We start from the raw sequence: 20,786 nt of genomic DNA on the forward strand, positions 1-20,786 counted from the left end.
TCTGGAGAGGGCTGGAGTTCACCGTCCGGCCACTACTCAATCACGTGACTCCTCCTCACAGCCAGTTTTCCATGTGATTTATTTCTTACAAACAAGAATGAGAACATGTAACTTTCCTCTCTTAACTTTAGTGATTCTCCACTTGACCCTGGCAGACTTCGTTCAACCATTCACTAAAATGGTCCAGCTGACAAGCAGATTACTGTAATTCCAAAAAGATTAACTTGAACTTGTCTGCAATTGTCACCAAGGCAAATTAAAGGCAATTTTGAATTGAACATGAATTTACCTCGTTCACTCCTCCACCTTTCAATTGTGAACAAATTCCACCAACATAGGCTGCTCCACTTTGGCTACTTTCAAATGTTGTTCCCCTAAAAGTATGGTAATAGAATATGAAAAGAAGTGTCAGTGGAATTATGATTTGACATTATAGGTCTGATTCCATCCAGATATTCAATGTCATACAGAATACGGTGGCCATACGGAGATGCAGGGAAGCTCATTTGTTTTTGCATTGCAACAGATTCTTGAACCATGGTCAAATTTAGGATACTATTTATTCATTATTATCAATCTTTTGCACATTTTACATATGGAACTTTTGCCTATATACAACTTTGTCATTTCAATATTTCTGTAAGATTTTTTTGTGTCAAGTTCTGTATGTTAGAAATATAAATAACAGATGGATTTTGATTTGCATTCACAGCATGTGAACTGCACCTAATTGAAAACTCAGATTAAGTGCCTGCACCACCTGTTAGCCCAGGAGGTGGGATTAGGATGTGTACTTTCAATACAAAAAAAACTGTGTGAGTTATTAAAGATCATGGTTTACAACCAGACAGTTGGGATCTCCACAGAGATTCATCCAATTTTCCCCTGTGACCTTGGTGGAAAGATGATACAAGTTCTGGAAAATGAACATGAAATTAGTATTTTGGCCTTGAATCTATGGATTTTCTGAATTTATCACATCTATAATATTACCTGCGAACAGAAAAATAACTATGCAAGTTCTGTAGCTAAAAGACAAGTCATTTCAATTATTCAAATATTTTCTTGGGAATTGTTTTAATAATATTTTCCTTTAATAGGATGGGTTTTGATGCAAGACCACTTGAAATGCTTGAATCTATCTGCAAGACCACATTCTGACCACAGAGAATTTCATTACCACAAGAATAATCCAATGAAAGGAAAATTAAAATTGTCTGACTATTTTAACTGCATGAATATGTACACAATTTATTTTAATAATTTTCAGGTATATTTTTCATTAATTTTGTCCATCCTCTCAGATTTGCATATCAACTCAAAAAATTTCATGACTATTATATTCTCAGCTGCCCAATCCCCTCCATCCTCCATCCTCCAAGGCTCCCCTTTAAGGCGATGTTAAGTGGGGGGTGGTGGCGCTGAGTGGGGGGGGGTGACAGCGCCGCTGAGCAGGGCGGGGTGTGGTGACAGCAGTACAACATGGCAGCCACCGAGACCAGCACTTATAACCATATAACCATTTACAGCATGGAAACACTCCATATCGGCCCGATGAGTCCACGCCGGTTCACTTGAAGAACTCCACCAGCTCCCCCCTCCCAATCTCCGCCCATAACCCTCCAACCGCCCTCATATCTATGTTCACATCCAACCTTCTCTTAAATGACAGAAAGGACCCTGCCGCAACTATCTCCTCTGGAAAATCATTCCATTCTCCCACCACTCTCTGAGTGAAGAAGGATCCTCTAACATTTTTTCTAAAGTTTTGTACCCTTACCTTTAACTTTTGTTCCACCCTCCCCTGTCCTCAGGGGAAAGAGTCTGCTCACGCCTAGTCTATCTATTCCCTTCATAATTTAAAAAACCTCCATCAAATCCCCTATCAACCATCTATGTTCCAATGAATAAAGTCCCAGTCTCCTTAATCTTGCTCTGTACTCTAGATGTTGTAAGCCAGACAACATCCTTGTAAATCTTCTCTGCATCCTCTCCACCTTATCAATATATTTCTTATAATTTGGAGACCAGAACTGAACACAATACTTCAAACCTGGTCTCACCAATGCCTTAAACAGTCTCAGCATCACTTCCCAACTCCTATACTCTACACTATGATCTATGAAGGCCAGCATACTATATGCCTTCTTAACCATCCTGTCTACATGGGAATCCACCTTCAAGGAACTCTGTACCATAATCCCAAGATCCCTCTGTCCTCTGCATTCCACAATGCCCTCCCCTTAACCGCATAAGTCCTATTCTGGTTATTTTTTCTGAAATGCAGCACCTTGCACTTGTCTACATTAAATTCCATCTGCCATCTTTCAGCCCACTTTTCCAAACAAACTAAATCCTATTTTCGTATCATCTGCATATTTGCTTACCCAGTTAACCACCCCCTCCTCTAAATCATTAATATAAATGATAAACCAGAGGGGACCCAGTACTGATCCCTGAGGCACACCGCTTGTCACAGGCTTTCATCCTGACAGACAGTTGTCCACCATGACTCTCTGCTGTCCATCTTCCAGCCACCTCTGAACCCATCACACTATCTCTCTATTAATCCCTAGTGACTGAACCTTCCTAACTAACCTTACATGCGGAACTTTATCGAAAGCCTTACTAAAATCCAAATAGATCACATCCACCGCTCTGCCTTCATCCACTTTTCTTGTTGTAATAGAGGATTTAGATCAGCTTATGCAAGAAGGGATGCAGTTGCATTAGAAGACATAATCTAAATTCCACCATGGGGCCCAGGGATGCAGTTGAATCGCAAGACATTATCTAATTTCCACCATGAGGCCCAGAGATGCAGTTGTCTTTTATTGGTCGCAGACTGTCAGGAGACCTTGAAGATAATTAAATCATTTATTCAAAGAGATAAGCTATGAGTAAACAATTTTTGGGTAATATAAGCCATGATCCCACTACTGAAGTTTGAGACTCTCCGAGAGGTGGCAACATCTCTCAGCAAGAAGAAGAACTTCTAGACTCCAACCAATGTCCCGGTCAGGGGAGGTGGAGAAGCTGCTACCGGCGCCCAGACAACCTACTACAAGTATGCGGTCGTTGCCTCGCTTCGGCAGTTGGAACCAGTCCAGGCGTTGACAAGTATAATTGGGAAGGGCTTGCATATTGTAGTTTGAATTCAGCTTTAGATTTAGTAATAAAGATTTGTATAAACTGAAGTGTTCTCGGTGTGTGTGTCTCTTTTCTTTCGGTAGCTCAAAAACTGTGATCAATCTAAAACGAACAAAGTGAGAGGTACAAGTTTACCCAGGACAATTGGCGCAACGAGCAGGGTTAGTCTCGAGATGCTCCGCCAAAAGAAAGAGGTGAGCCCTGAGCAGTTCTTGATCCCGGGATGGACTTCCAAAGACGATGGGTTTGGAATGTTGGCCAATACCGTGTCTTTGTTGGGACCACCCATTAGTTGGGATGAGAAGTTAGATCCATCAAGTGCGCCTCTGGGAGAGCGGGTTGCCACTCTCCTTCGAGAAAGTAAATTTCCTGTTAAAAAGGGGACGCTGACGGACGGTTTTTGGCTGCTGGCCACAGCGTTATGCCACTCAGTTCAGCATGAAGCAGAATCAGTTCAGCAAGAAGTAGAATCTCAGCACAAGAGAGAGCAACTAGAGGAGAAGATAGAAGCCATGCGACAACGCTGTTCCATGATGAGTGAGATTGTTTGCACCAGTCAGGACTGAGCCAAAGAATGGGAGGATAAGCATGTCCAAACGATTTGCCATAATATTAAACTCTGGCAGCAGCTCTGTGCAGATAAGGAAAAGCAAGGGGTAGAACCCGATCCACATCGTATTTGTGCCATGATAAGGAATGGCGACGATCCTGATGTAATTGATGATTGGGATGGGAATATCTGGAATGATGATACTCCTCAGCATGTGCCTAACATTGTACCCTCTCCACCCACTGTTCACGCTCGCCCTGTAAGGCAGCGGATTTTCCAATCAGATGAAGAGGGAGAGGGGTGGAATGTAACTGATGAGATTGAAGAGGTAGATGATCCCCTGATCTCACTAGAGGACCCAGGGAAAGGAACCTGAAATCCTGCTTATGCTCAATGGCCCACCCCCTCTATGGGAAGCCCTAGGCCTCGTCCCATCCACTGGGCAAAGGATCCTGTGGGCAAAGTGGGAGCAGAGGTCGAGAGCAGTCAATGATCCGTGATTTCTCTATAAAAGAGCTGGCTGCCATTGGAGATCAATTTAGGCAAAAGACAGGAGAAACTCTGGCGGCCTGGCTCCTGCATGTTTGGGAGCAAGGAGGGGGTAATGTATATTTAACCCCTGAGGAATTGTTGGGATTAGGAACATTGACTACTGATAACCCGGTCACTGCTGAGCTGTGGGATAGAGGAAGAGAGGTGGATTCCTTACTTGCCACTCTAGGGGATGCCCTGCTACGAGTATACCCATCATCAGTAGATTGCGATTTACATTTGCAGAACAATTGGGGTAATTCGTCAACAGGCCCTGGCCTCTGCCTTGTATGCAAGGCATTTGAGGCTGTGGGTACATGGGGGGAGCCCTGATGAAGAGATATTCACGGCTGGAATGCATACCTGATTGGTTTGTTCTGCCCAACCCATTGTACGGGGACTGGTTCTGTCCGTAACTAGTCCGCTAATTGGGCACCCTGTGTCTGAGGCGGTGCACGCCTTATCTGGGCTTTGAGAATTAGAGTTGGGAGGTAAAATCCACTCACGTACAACCCAGGTTAAATCAGACAAGCAGGATGAAAGGAGAGGGGCCGACAAGGAAGGACCTTTTTCTAACCTTGTTAAGGTTAGACGTACCTAAAAGTGATATTGATGGGAAACCTACCGCGGTCCTTTATGCCCTTTATAAGAGGAAGGCAGGGGAACATCATCCCCAGCTGTTGAGCCTTCTGCTCCCACTGCTGCTCCTATCGAGCCAGCTTCTCTTGCTCCAGTTACCCGTGATGAGATACAACAATTGATGAAAAAGGCTCTTATGGATAATAGTAGCATGTGGTCCTGGAAGCCCCCGAACCCTACTAAGGCATGAGGGTGCGGGCAGGATTCCCGTGTTTACTCCATTGAGATACAGCGGATACATGGGGACCCTCGGCCCTACATACCATTAACAATCCATTGGGGTGGGGGTAATGACCACCAATATTTGGCCTTGGTCGATACCAGTGCGGAGTACTCGGTGATTTCTGGTAACCCCGACCTCTGGACTGGACCGACATTTCGAATAGAGGGGATGGGAGGAGCAATCACCCTGGCGAAGGAAATAAAAATCTGCGCCACGGTGGGTGATGTCCGTTCCCCTGTATGGTTACATGGCCTGGTGGCTGCCAGTGATGAGTGTATCCTGGGTATCAATATGTTGGCCGGTACGGCCCTTAATACTAGCCAAGGGGGATTTGGATTTGGAATTCAGACTATTACAAAAACACTGGTGGGTCAGGCTAAGTGGGATCCTGTTATGGTGCCTTCCACCCCCCCCCCCCCCCCCGAAACCAGTATGCATTCCACAATATCGCCTCCCTGGAGGGCAGGAAGAGATTACTGCCACCATCGATGCTTTGCAAGAAGAAGGGGTAGTGAGGCCCGCAACATCGCCCTTTAATAGCCTTGTTTGGCCGGTCCAGAAGGCGGATATCTCCTGGAGAATGAAAGTTGATTATCGTTTTTTGAACAAACATGCCCCACCACTTGCTTCAGCAGTTCCGGACATTGTTACCCTTATTGAAAACATTGCTACTGGGAACTCGGGAACATGGTATGCTATCATTGATCTCACTAATGGCTTCTTCAGTATTCTTATAGGTGAGGTCTCACAGGATCAGTTCGCCTTTACTTGGAAGGGGTGCCAGTATACCTTCACCCGCCTCCCTCAGGGCTATGTACACACTCCCACTATTTGCCACAGACTAATTGCCTGTAATTTGGAGGCTGTGCCAGTATCACCTTCTCTCTCGATTCCCCATTATATTGATGACATGATGATCCAAGGGGCCACGGAAGAGATGGTACAGGAAGGTATGGGGAATATCTGAGATGCCCTGATGCAAAGAGGATGGGCCATTAACCCCGCCAAGGTGCAGGGCCAATCCTGGACAGTTATTTTCCTTAGAATTCAGTGGCATGCTGGAGAACAGGTTGCCGTGCCAGACTGTATGGGTAAACGCTACGTCCTAGTAATGGTTGACACCTTTTTGGGCCTGGTTTTTGCTTTTCCCACCAAGATGGCTGACCAAGCTAGCACTATCCAAGGACTAAACCATTTAATTTCTCGTTACGATGTACCAGAGGAAATTCAGTCTGATAATGGCTCGCACTTCTCCAGGAAGGCAATCTGTGATTGGGCAACTGACAACAGTGTCTTATGGGTCCACCACATTCCTTATTACCCGCAGGCTGCTGGGTTAGTTGAATGAATTAATGGCTTACTGAAGGAACAAATTCGTTTATTAACACCACTGGGGACCCTTAAGGGGTAGTGGCATGTGCTGCAGCAGGCAGTCGACAATTTGAATATTCGCCCTTGAAAGGGAGGTACACCTTTTATCGGACTTCTTCACGCTTATGAACTACAGCCTATTCCAGAGGAAAAAATAGTCATTTCACCCCATTCCTGAGCTAGAGAATGCCAGACAAAAGGTATGGGTGGCACCACCAGGTAGTGGCCCTCCTGTAAAAGGGGAAATAGTGACACCTGCCCAGGGTAACACTCAGTCGGTAGCTATTGAGGGACAGGATGGTTTAGTTTGTTTAAATACTGAACGCTTATGGCATCGTAAGTGACAAATATGCCAGGCTTCTTTGTTCCAGGTCCTCCGTCTTGCGCTCCTGCTGATCTGGCTTAACCGCTGCTTTGATGCCAGCAATTGGATTTGTAATGTCGAGGACGTTCCGAGGGAGTTGCCCGTGGGGGACACGGCCCGATGTATCCACTAATATATCTGATACTGTTCAGCATGTTTTAAAATCTGTTCATGAGCTTCAGCGTCTGGGTATTGTGGCCCACAAGGATAGTTTGAGCCTTGGTTGGAATCCTTTTTCATGGTTAGCTGGTACATTTGGGGGATTGGGCCACAATATTCTCCGTCGGTTGCTCGCATTATTGCTTATTTTTGTGCTTATTATAGTTTTAGTTTCTCTTTTTCGCTCCTTCTGTACTCAAATGCTTGTAAGGTCTCGTAAGTGACAGGCTGCGACCAAGGTGTGGAATGTAATGGAGGATTTAGACCAGCTTATGCAAGAAGGGATGCAGTTGAATCAGTAGACATTATCTAATTTCCATCATGAGGCCCAGAGATGCAGTTGTCTTTTGTTGGTCGCAGACTGTCAGGAGACCTTGAAGATAATTAAATCATTTATTCAAAGAGATAAACTATGAGTAAACAATTTTTGGGTAATATAAGCCATGATCCCACTACTGAAGTTTGAGACTCTCCGAGAGGTGGCAACATCTCTCAGCAAGAAGAAGAACTTCTAGACTCCAACCAACATCCTGGTCGGGGGAGGTGGAGAAGCTGCTACCGGTGCCCAGACCACCTACTACAAGTGTGCGGTCGTTGCCTCGCTTCGGCAGTTGGGACCAGTCCATGCATTGATGAGTATAATTGGGAAGGCTTGTATATTGTAGTTTGAATTCAGCTTTAGATTTAGTAATAAAGATTTGTATAAACTGAAGTGCTCTCGGGGTGTGTGTCTCTTTTCTTTCGGTAGCTCAAACACTGTGACCAATCTAAAACGAACAAAATGAGAGGTACAAGTTTACCCAGGACACTTGTCACCTCTTCAAAAAACTCATCTAGATTGGTCAAACATGACTTTCCCTTCACAGAGCCATGCTGGGTGCCCCTGATCAATTCCTGCCTATCCATATATTTATACATTTTATCTCTAAGAAAACCCTCCATAACTCTCCCCACCACCAAAGTCAAACTTACTGGCCGATAATTACTTGGCCTGCACCTTGTCCCTTTATTAAATAACGGAACTCATGTGCAACCCTCCAATCCCATGTCACCACACCCTCCTCCAACGATCGTTGAAAAATCACGGTCAGAGCCCCTTCTATTGCTCCCTGACCTCCCTTAACGACCTGAGAAAAAGCCCATCAGGACCAGGAGACATCCACCTTTATTAACCCTAGAAGCTCCAAAACCCTCTCTCTACTAATCTCTATCCTTTCCATAACTAGGCTATTTGCCTCACTAATCTCACATAGTCCAATGTCCCTTTCCCTTATGAATACAGATGAGAAAAAAATCATTCAATATCTCCCCCATCTCATACGGTTCCTCACATAGTCCACCGTTTCCATTTTCCAGAGGAGCAACTCTATCTTTAACCCTCTTTTTACTATTTATGTATCTGTAAAAACCCTTAGGATTCACTTTTACTTTATTAGCTATGGACACCTCATACCTTCTAATTTCCCTCTCAAGGTTTTTTCTGCAATCTAAGTAGCAATCATACTTCCTATGTCTCTTATATTTAGCAAAAGTCTCCCTCTTATCCTGAACCAACTTCCAAAGTTTCCTAGAAAACCACGGCTCCCCGAACTTTTGGTCTTGCCTTTCAACCAAACTGGAACATAAAGATCCTGTACTCCCAAAATCTTACCTTTAAATACCCTCCAATTTTCCTCTACATTCTTTCTGGCAGAAAGATCAGCCCACACAACTCTCCGCAATTCCCTTCTCATTTCTTCAAATCTGGCCTTCCCCCACTTGAAGACCTTTGTCTTCAGACCCAACCTATCCCTTTCCATAATTAAGCTAAAGCTAATGGACACATGATCACTGGATCTGAAATTCTCCCCAACACTTACCTCCGTCACCTGCCCTATTTCATTCCCTATCAACAGAACACCTTGTCACCATTTATTTTGCTCACTGCCACCCCGAGTCTGGCCAGAAAATTACTGCACTTCATTAAACTTTGCAGCAAATTGAATAAATAAGAAGACTGAAGGTTTGGTTCTCCCCCTTTTCCCTCACTTCCCCCTTGGATCTTTCAACTCTCAACGGTGGGGGTTGGGGCAGCAGTGCCCACTTTGGGAATCACTAACCTAGCCCAATATTTAGCTGGTTTTAAATCTTAATGCAGACGATCACTTGCTCACAATGGGTTAACCACTGCCTTTGCCCCAGCACTGCCACTCCTAGAGCAATGCCTTCCTAATTGGATGAAATCAATTGTCAACCTCACACCAAACTCTGGTGATGTTACAAATTATTAACCTAATGGCATCTCGATAGTAGCAACATGGAATGCAGGATGATCAAAAATCTGAATGAAATTCATATTGTGTACCAAATAGGAAGGTCATCTAGTTCCCCCAAATAACTATGAACATGCTTAATCCTGACTGGGATAAAATCCATATTTCAATGAGATGACACTATGCATCACCAGCTTTACACGAGTTTGCTGGCTCTCCATATCTTTGGTTCCAACATTCACTCCTTTCTTTCAATTGCATTCCCACTTTTCCTGTTCTGTTACTTTTCTCCTTCATTTTTCTGAACTGTACAAGAGAACTATAGATCATTACAGCACAGAAATAGGTCCTTTTAGTCTGTGCCAAACCATTTTTCTACCTAGTCCCACTGACCTGCACCCAGTTCATAGCCTTCCATACCTCTCCCATCCATGTACCTGTGAAAATTATTCTTAAATGTTAAAATTGAGTCTCCATTCACCACTTCAGCTGGAAGCTGATCTTTTGTTCTTTTACTCCCTGTTCTTCTTTCTAACCTGCTTCATCTCTCACTGCCTTCCCTGCTACCCCTGGGACATAGGGGAAGCTGCAGACCTTTCAGGACCTGGATCTATTCACTGCTTAATGTGACTCTAGTTCATCTGTGAGCTAACTCCACGTCGGTTTAAACTGTTTTCATATGCATTGAGGAAAATTGCAGATCTGGACTGACAATGGCTTGAGTCTTGTTGCCTTCTACCTTCCCCCACCCCCACCCCACAACACTTTACTAGCTGAATGTCTACCAGTCTTCTCACTGAGGTTGTCACCCTCTTACTGCACCCTTTCCATATTCTCCCACCCAACCACTTTCCTTGTATAGTTTGCAAGAATTCTGACATATGAATGTATTAGAGGAAATGAGATGCAGTTTATTGGATTAGAGGAGAGCATTCTCTACTTCGTGTCTGCAACAGCATTAAACATTCTTATTGTTCTGCAAGGTAAAGCTTTCCTTATAAACAATATACAGTATAATTCCAATTATCCAAAATTGGATTCTCCAAAACAAATCAGAAATCCTCATTTGTCCGAAACTTTTTTGCAGTCAAACTGACATGAAATTAGAATGACAATTGTCCTTGTCTCAGATAACTTCCTCCCCTCTCTCTTACCATTTCTTCTTTACCTTCCTCTATTGATCTTTCTCTACAATTTTCCCTCTCAAACTCCATGCCATTGTTTCCCATCCGCAAGCAGTCGGAAGAATACCTTGTACAGGTGTCATCAAAGAGAGTGGCCTCCCGGGTAGGAGCGGGACCTTGGGCTCAGTGGCGTTCCCTCCCCTCCTGTTCCCTTCCCTCCTTGGAGCATCAGAGCTCCCGATGCTGACTTTGAACCCTCCCCTCAGTCTGCTACCGCACACGCACACCGACTCCCCGGGGAGGATTCAGAGTCAGGACTCTGGTGTTGGGAGCTCCGATGACTAGAGAGACAGTGAATGTTCCACTTGTGAAGCCTTCTCAGGGATTAACAGCTGTTGTGGGCACGTGTCAGGGATCAGCGGAGGAGGTTGGGAGGTCTCAGTGACGCCGTTGATGCCAGCAATTTTTTTGGGTGAGAATTGAATGTTATTTTAATGCTTAAAAAGCCTTTGCTTCTTGTTTGTTGTTGTTTAAACATTGATACAAGTGACTTGCTGTTAGTACTGGGCTGTCCAAAAAAAAAATCATTTATCTGACATAGGCCCAGTCCTGACCATTTTGGATAATCGGAGTTGTACTGCAATTCAAAGAATGGCATTTGCTGACAAAATAACAACAATGTCTCAAAATTATGACAAAATGTATCTTTCAGAATATTGCTGTTCTATCACTAGTTCACACAGAACAATTCATTCAGGAAGACACTTTGAAAGAAGCTGCCAATTTATTTTATCAGAAGTGTCTTGATCCTTTGGATATACACCTACTATGAACTCAACTGAGAGCAATAAAAAAAACATTTATTATTTGATTGCCATTAACATGGCTGGGGCTCCAAATCAGTTTTGTGGAGGGAGTTAATGATTCCACCTCAACATTCAATTCCTAAAAAACTGAAGGACAAAGGATTTTCCATTCAATTCTGTCTTCTGCATGGACCACAATCACAGGAATCTGATGATATCCCAATGTCATCATAAATATCACCCACCAAAACATTGTCTTTTTTAACTCTAGCCTCTGATGGCTGTTCCAAAGCCTTTGTGAGATTTTCAGATCTACAGCACATGCAATTTTTCAGCACAGCTATTGTTGGGATCAAAAGCAACACCGTTGAATAATCACACGATATTCATCTTCATTAGAATCAACATTATTCTTGGTTTGTGCTATGGCCAGGAAACGGAGACAGCAGCGAAAGAAATAGCAAAATTCAAAGGCTTTCATATGACAATTGTGGTCAGATAACTTCTCAACTTCCACAAGCCCATGGATTTAACAATGGAAAAAGCAGTTCTGAATACACACTAAATGAAGAGAGAAGCTCAGTGAGGCAATCCCCGAGCATAGTACATGTCAATAATTAATGTCACGATTGCAGGGAAGTTGGAGAAAGCATAGTAGGTAAGTGTTTGGAGGCTTGCTGTTACTAATACCAAGGACTAGCAGAGTTAAACTAACAGGATCTGACATCTATGGTGTTTATACCTAAAAAAGGCAGCTATAGGAATGCAAGCAACTAAGTAGATAATTGATGTTATCAATCAAATAATTAATATATTTAATATCTGTATGTGATGATTGTAAGAATTATCATCAAAATTATACAATAATTGGAAAATGAACAGATGACCTAAGCAAGATGGAGAGTATTTAAAAAAAATAGCAAATCACATTCAGGGATAAATTGTCGTAAGGCTGGAGTTCAAATTTCATACAACTGTATCTCAGCTGCATAATACTTTGAACCCAGTGCAAGGATTGTACAGTAAGCTTTAAGATTTTGGCATAGGATCTTGAGGAAGTCCCAACTTCCTTCAAGTAAACGTCCACACCAGCATATTCCTAGCACAACCCCACACCCAGTGTTTTTTTTCTAAAGAGCACAATAGAAACTCTGCTCAGACTCCATCCCCAGCAGCTTCTTAGTGCACATGCTTGGCATTAGCTTGTCAGTCAGATCCTTTCCAATTGACACCTCCGCTACAAAGGCAGTGAATACTAGGAATGCTCAAGAGATCAGGCAAGGCAAGGGGAGAGAAACGTGAACAATGCTTTCGGATCATGGACGTTAGGAATCCTTGACCTGTAACTCCAAAGCCTTCCTTGATGTTCTTCCAAAATCCATTCTGTATAACTGAATTGTAGCCATCAGCATTCATCTGTACTAAGGATCTGCTTACCCATCAGCATGATCTTGTACACTCTCATCCTGTAGCCCTTTCCTCCAATTTAAGATATTTGTCCTTCTTTTCAAATCTTTCCTCTGCACTGCTGTTGCCCATCTCTCCACGAGCTACATATGTCCATGTTCACGTTCTTCAATTCCCCCCAAAAACACTAATCCATCAACCTCACTTTCCAGAACTCTTGTCTCAAAACACTTTGCCTCTCTTGGCCTCCTTCACTAATCTGCTTAAAGTCCACTTTTTTGACTTCCAGTGACTACGTTTAATTCACCTCTTGATTTGTCTGTAAAGCATTTTGGGCAATATTTTACTGTGCAGTTCCAGTTTGTGCAAGCCATTGTCTCACTCCAAAATACTTTGCTTCCCGAGTTTTATGTGGCTGTTTTGCTATCTAGGAGAGCTCAGTAAGGTTAGGTATTATTCTCATCCACGTACTAGGCTCACAAGGTCACTCTCCAGTCTAGGCAAACTGCCCAAACAGTTACTTTAATGGCCATGCCTTCCAGATTGGCAGGAAAGGTACTTTCTCAGAGAGCTCATTCTGCTGCTAAAATGGCCTTTTGCTGACACCAGGGGAAATACCAGAAGGTCAGCTCCTGGATTAATGCACAGACACAAGAATAAAATCAAATCAAAGCTAAGGCAATTAGCAATCACTGTGCTAAGGAATAACGCAATCAAATTATATCTGAATGATACTAGCATTCAATTCTTGCTTTATGATTATAAAACAAGCTGCTTGGAACAAAACCCTTCAATGAAAAGTACTGATTTTGAATTCAGCACTACTCAATAATCTAGGAAATTATTCCGACAAAAAAAACTTACGAAAACAGATGAATGGCATCACTCTTTTCTTTGATGAAATATCTCCTGTACTTCATAAACTCTCGCAGAGTTACCTGAGGGTTTACGTCTATGGTGAACTTGTTGTCAACTGACCAGGTTTCCAGAGCAACTAGTACAATGCGAGTGTCAAGTTGCTTCTTGAAAATCTAATATTAAAGATGAAATATAAATTTAGACATTGCCTATTTAGTTCAATTTTTCTCCATATATACAGTGAAACCCCTGGTGTCCAGCACCTATGGGGATTGGTAGATACCGGATAAGTGTATTTTCCTGATGCTTGAAACTTGCTCTTACAATACCTAACTAATATGCCTGCATTAAGAATAAACACTTTAAAAGACAAAAATACTATACAGTACTGAACAATTTTCACTTGCATGAATATGCAAACCTTAAAGCATTTTATTTTATTTTCAGTCACATACTTTGAAAACATTTAACCATTGCTGCATTTGCAGGTTCCTCCCCCTCCATGGAGCTGCCCGAAAGTCAATGAATATAATACATTATAGATAATTAACACCAACACCCCCCCCCCCCCCCCCCGGAGTTTACAAATAAAGCCTGTGACAAGGGCAACTCTTGCTAAGCAGGGATAAGGAATGACCTACTAAGCAGGGTTAAAGAATCACCCCAACAATGAGCACCATCAACCAGCTCTTCATCCTAGCTGATGCCATTTTATTCAAACACAACTTTAGTCAAATTTTATTCAAACAGCTACATTGAGCACAGCATGACCAAGGCACTCTGCTAGCTGAATAATTGCTCCCATCTTCATTAAAGTTTCATGTGTTACTTCAGAGAATGTTTACTTTTATAATGTTAAACTTAAGTAAGTTTTATCTATTATTTTACTCTTATATATTTAAATTATATTTATTTATTTTCCTCAATTTTTTTTTTGCCAGTTGCTTGAGGCTGCTGGCTGCTTGAATTTTGGATACTAGGACTTCTATTGCAGAGCACTCTTATTCAGTGCAAGGGCATTAATATTCCATGGAAATAATTTCAACTATAATGGAAATTATAGTTGGTCCGATATAAAACATTAACAGGGTAGATTTTTCACAAGATCTCTCTAGATTACTCACTATCACACCATTGATGAAGGAGCACCGAGTTTCACATAATTTGTTTACAGCAAGACCAACATTTATTGTTCATCATTTCCAAATATTATTTTAAGTAATAACAACCTTGACGTTCAGAAACATAAAAAATAACTGGGCCAAATTCAGTTTGATACAGTATCGTATCTCCAAAGAGTTTTCTAATGACCCATTTCAACTCACAGCTGAGGAAGTCAAAGGCAAGTGGAACAATGAAGAACATTCCATAAGCAGTTCGATAGAGAAAAGTAGACAATGTATGTACATTCCAGGTCAATATCCAGGTAGACCCATTTTTTCTGCATGCTCCTGCCCCACTGCACTATTATCATCTTAACACAACTTCATTTATTCCCCCAGACCAATCCCCTCCCTACCTACATCCACGAAACCTCGCATGTCCTCCATCTCTACAATGACTTCCAGTTCCCGGAACTTGACCACTTTATTTTCACTATGGATGTCCAATCTTTTTACAATCCAAGCTGCAAGCCTACACAGGCAAGACCCCTTAACTCTACCTCCACTATACTGACAATTACATAGCTGCTACCTCATGCACCCGTGATGAGCTCGTCAACTTTATTTACTTTGCTGCAACTTACACCCCAATCTTAAATTTACTTGGTCCATCTCCAGTGATACTCTCTCCTTCCTTGATCTCTATCTCCATCTTGGGAGACAAGCTTTCTTCGGACTTTTTCTTCGAAACCTACCAACTCCCACAACTACCTTGACTACACTTCTTTACACCCTGTTTCCTTCCAAGGATTCTATTCTACTCTCAAATCCTCCATCTCCATTGTATCTGTTCCCAAGAGGAGGTCTTCTAGTCCAGATTATCTGAAATACCCTCCTTTATCCAAAAATGTGGCTTCCCCTCCACCATAATCAGCTCAGCCCTTTCTTGCATCTCCAGTTCATCTGCCCTGGCTCTCTCTGCCCCCAGATGTGTCAAAAGCAGAATTCCCCTTGTCCTCACCTACCATCCTGCTAACCTCCACAATTTCTATCACCTACAACATGATCCCACCACTCAACACACCTTCCCCTCTCTACCTCCCAAGGGACCACTCCGGTGGTGACTCTCTGTTGTACTCATCCCTTCCTATTAATTGTCCCCATGACACCTTCCCCTGAGACCGCAGAAAGTGCCTATTTGCACCCACACCTCCTCCCTCACCACCATTCGGGGCCCCAAACCAGTCCTTCCAAGTGAAGCAACACTTCACGTGAATCTGCAGGAGTCATCTACTGTTGTTGCCTTCCATGAATTGCAGAAATTGGATGCAGACTGGGAGATTACTTCACTGAGCACCTTCACTCTGTCCTCATCAAGGATTTCCCAGTGGCCAACCATTTCAAATCTGCGCCCCCATTCCCACGCTAATATGTCTGTGCATGGCTTAATTTACTGTCAAACAAGACTACCTGTGAAGTGGAGGAGCAACATCTAATTTTCCATCTGGGCACTGGTCCAACCATATGACACTAACATCAAATTCTCCAGTTTCTGCTAACCTACTCCCTGTTCTCCCTCTCTTCCCAATCCCTCTGTCTTCTTTCCTCCAACTCTCCACCCCTTCCCTTTCCATTCACAGAGCCACCCCCACCCCATTTGCTGGTGTACCCTCCCTCCCTTATCCACCTATTATCTCCTGCCTGTGAATCTGTACTCCTCCCTTTGCCTATCCCACTACCTGCCTACATATTGCTCATAGCTTGATGGGGTCTCAAGCCCAAACTGTTGGTTATGCTTCTTGTTCTTTGCTATATAAAGTACATTGTTTGACCTGCTGAGTTACTCCAGCATTGTGTTTTTACCAGGTCCTTTTATGTTTGGGACAGCACTGCGCCCAGATGAAACAAACAATTTGCATGATCCAATGTGAGGTCTTTAACCTGGAACATTAACATCATTTGTCCCTTCACAGATGATTCCTGATCTGTAAAAATTTTCAGGATTTTGATGTTATTTCAATTTTCCAAGTCCTACAATTTTTTTGTTATTTGTCAACTAAATGAATTCTTTATAACTGGAAATACAAAGTTAAATGATAGAACCATTATAATTGAGATAAAGCAGAGGATGCTGATGGAGCCACTGGAAACCTTGAGGAGTGTTTTGGGTGCTTATTTCATGAATTTTGATGTGTCCACAGAGTTAAAAAAGTTTCACTGTACCAAAATATGTTTTTTTAATTTTAGACTTTCAGCATGGTTACAAGCCCTTTCAGCCCACAAGCCCATGCCACCCAATTAACCTCTAACTCCAGTATTTTCGAAGGGTAGGAGGAAACTGGAGTATATGGGGGAAACCCATGGAGACATGGGAAGAACATGCAAATTCCTTGCAGACAGCACCGGATTTGTTTCCAGGTGCTGGCACTGTACCACCATTGCTCTATCCGCTATATTAACCACGCCACACTTTCAATTCATGCCATTTCTACACTATCAATAATAAGTTCAAATAAATTTTATAAAGAGCAAAAATAGTAATATTATATGCACCAAATTTATCAATTTGGTTGTTTACTCTAAATTGCTTTTGAATTAAAGGATAAATGACTATAAACAATTTTGATTAAATTCGAGTGAACTTTAAACTTATGTATCCACCTTTTTTCCCTTGCTAAAATGCCTCTGCAAGCAGCAAAGAAAATGAAACCCAGTGTGTTTAGTTTGTTATAGGAAAAACAGAAATAAATAACTTCATTTACACCATCTCAACTTTGGCTCTTTGCAAAATGAAGGACTCACCATATCTGCTGAATTCACAATTAATTTTGCAAAGTTGTTTGTGAGTCCCACAGATAAACGATGCTTTTTAAACTATAAAAAGAGAATAAAAAATGTTAACCTGAACTACCCAAATCTGTCAATATCAAATACCATCTCAATACGCTACCAAAACTGGCTGAATCTATCTTTCTGAAAGGCAAGAAGTATTTCTGCACATTTTACATTGAATCAATATCTGTGAAAAGAATGAAAAAAGAATCACTATTAAATGAAATCTCAGATTTATTCTAGCCGACACACAGGAAATTAAGATTATTCTGTGAAAGTGGATTAGCGTCCTCTAAAAGCCTGTGCTCTGGCAGAAAATGTAAGTGATTAAGTGAGCCCTAAGGCAGGAATTCACCTCTCATTGGTGCCCAAGTGAAAATGAAATTCTTGATTTTGATGCAGTATCTAGAGTTTATTATTGGAATAAATCAAATCTACATTGGCTCCAACAATCCATGAACCATGTGAGTGCTGGTGCCATTTAATGTTAATGGCATTTAAACTGATCTGATGGCAAAAGACATCTCATGAACATCAATATAAAATTATTAAAAGGACATTTTCAGCAATACCCTGCTCCAAGCAGATGTATTACAACAGCCTTGACAAGCGTGGGGAAAGGGAGTGAGGCAGAGGTTATCAGATGGCAGGACATTTGAGGCATGATGTCTGGCCAGACCTCAATCCCATCACAATGTCCTCCCACACTCTCAGTCTTCACATTACAGCACAGCTGGATGAGATGCTGCTTCATGGCACAGAGACCCATGTTCAATCCTGACTCTGGTGCTGTTTATGTGGAGTTTGCATATTCCCCCTGTGGCCTTGTGAGTTCCTCCTGGTGCTCTGGTTTCCTTTTAGATACCCAAGAAGCATGGACTGTAAATCTAGTGCAACAATGAGTGGTAGAATCTGAGGTGAGTTGGGGAATATGAGGAGAATGAAAAATGAGATCAATGTAGAATTAATGCAATTAATTGGTGGTGATGACTGAATGGACTGAAGGGATATTTTTATACTGTCGCTACGACTCTAACATCTCTTTTTGTAGGACACTACATGCCAGAACACAAGGTCTACTTTGCATCTACCTATATTCGGCACTCTCTCCCTCAGATTTAATGGGATGCTTAAGCCAGTACTATATTGGATGGAATCCAACTGAGTTAACCCATTAATGTTTGATTACACAAGGGTAGGTTTAGTTTCTGTTCATTACCAATAGAGCACAGTAATCGCCAAATCAATGGGATAGATTCAAATACAAACTATTTAGGTGAGAAAGGATAGGAGATTTTGATAAAATGGCAACCCTTTCAAAGACTCATCATGGTTCTCTAGTTTTTAATGAGATATCTTCTGCAAACATTGTACATTCAGGATTTTAGATTTTGCAGTTGAAAACATTATTTTTCTTAAAGTACTGCCAAATTAATGAATGCATCACATGAAACAATTGCAGGTACTTCTGCAATCTCTAAATAAAGAGGGTTAAAAGTTCGCTAAGTTTATTGGCATTATTTGAAAATATGTCTGTCTCTTGAGTAAACTGTGATGATAATTCTGTGAATAGAGTGGCTGTTTAGGGTGCAGTCCCTCTTCAGTGCAATGAACTATTTTATGTGTTTCCATTCCCTCTCACTTATGGTCCAATTCTATCAACACTTGATTTGACTCCAACTTTGTTCTCAAGAATGGGGTCACCTTTCACCAGTTTTGCTCTAGCAATTTCCTCATTTTGAGTGAAGATAATCGATGCAGAAGCAGGACTCGAAAGGACATCCTGACGATGATCACCAAGTTGAGTTATCCCAATGCTGCTGAGCCAAGAGACTACCAAGCCAGCAACAATGCACTTCAGAGGTAGGTGATGGGAGGGTGGTGGTTAGAGTGGTATCTCCAAAGCAACAAAAGACATTATTTTTGAGAAGCACAATCAAACGGTCTAGGTCCACCTGCTCTTCGACCAAACTAATGCTTGCCTTATAAAGTCCAAATCACCTCTAGTCATCCCTATTTCCAGTGACTTTATTTGGAGACTATGTTATACAAGCTCCTCATCCTCCTTCCATCTAACTTGTCTAGTGTTGCTAGGTATAGGTTTCTCATTTTTCAAATCTCCAATGGAATGTGAACCTAATTGACCAATCTCTCCTCATTTGTCCATCTGACCTTCCCAGAAATCAATCCAACAAATTTTTAATACACTCCCTCCATCCTTCCTCAGATAAGGAATTAAAATTTACAAACAAGCTCCAGATGGGGCCTTAGCTTAGCTGCACCTAGATATCCTCGCTCCTGTACTCAAATCCTCATACTATGGATACCAACACACCACATGCCCTTTTACCTGAGGCAAGCTAAATTACTGCACAAATTATTCATGTCAAAGAATTTCAGATCAAAAAAAGCCCACAAGGCTTTGGAGCAGAATCAGGCCATTTGACCCATTGAGTCTGTTCCACCATTCAAATCATGGCTGAAACTTTTTTCCTCTCAACCTCATTCTCCTGCCTTCCCCCTAAGTAATCACAATTCAAATCTGGCCTTTACCATGAAATGATCATTAACAACCATCAGCTCGATGTATTTAGTCTCATTGAGAACATCCCTCCGAACTCGGTGTATCTGTAACAAGAAACAAAATTGGTTAAGCTGTACATCCTAATGAATGCCCAAACTAGTCTCACTTATAATGACTTATGAGGTCTCATTTGCATTGGGGTTCCTTCGGTTAAGACCAAGGAATTGAGGCAGGCAGGCAGACTGATTCCTGCTGCTTCAGTAATACTGGTCAGCTAGGCAAACCCACACTGCCCACTGGGGATGTCCTGACAATCTTAAGACTGACAAATGGGGACAAAAACTCTTGAAATTTAGTCTTCATCCTCTCGCTGAATTTTTCAGATGGAAGAAAAAGACAAAAAAGAGACAAAAAAAAAACAAGGAAAATCATCCCAATGATCTTTTGCACCCTTGAGCAATCTACAAATGTAGAGCACTGGGGTGAATGTGGCAGAGAGCTCCTCAGGTTTGGCCGTGCAGCCAATGGTCTAACTAAAGAGTTAAAAAAAAGTGAACCAAAATTCTTGTTTTAATCTAAATCTATCATCTTTTCTATTAGTTACATTTCATTAAATTGATCTGCTAAAAATGTCAAACATACCTGTCTTTTCTTTCTTGAAAGGACTGAATTTCTAACATGGAGAAAATTGTTTCTTCCAACCTTTTCTGTAAAAAATATGCAATGTATATAATATATGCAACATAAAGTGAATAAAGAACAGTGTGCTCAATTACAAAAGCCAATACCAGTTCCAGGTAAACAAGAAACCTGCAGATCAGTACACAAAAATGCTGAAGAAACTCAGCAGGTCATGCAGCATCTATAGAAAGCAAACAGCATTTGCCATTTCA

General features: G+C 41.9%; 1 protein-coding gene across 1 annotated transcript in view; it reads right to left on the minus strand.

Annotated features, from left to right (window-relative positions):
• The window catches only part of adam22 (ADAM metallopeptidase domain 22), a 319,406-nt gene that overhangs the window by 142,215 nt on the left and 156,405 nt on the right, over nt 1-20,786 (minus strand). The window contains exons 8-12 of the mRNA XM_069914278.1: nt 20,536-20,600; nt 19,923-19,997; nt 17,340-17,411; nt 13,441-13,607; nt 290-374 (exon numbers count right to left, since the gene is read on the minus strand). Coding sequence (XP_069770379.1) covers nt 290-374; nt 13,441-13,607; nt 17,340-17,411; nt 19,923-19,997; nt 20,536-20,600 — 464 coding nt within the window. The remainder of the gene's footprint in view (nt 1-289; nt 375-13,440; nt 13,608-17,339; nt 17,412-19,922; nt 19,998-20,535; nt 20,601-20,786) is intronic.

This window comes from Narcine bancroftii, chromosome 1 (genome assembly GCF_036971445.1).
Source record: "Narcine bancroftii isolate sNarBan1 chromosome 1, sNarBan1.hap1, whole genome shotgun sequence".
Lineage (NCBI taxonomy): Eukaryota > Metazoa > Chordata > Chondrichthyes > Torpediniformes > Narcinidae > Narcine > Narcine bancroftii.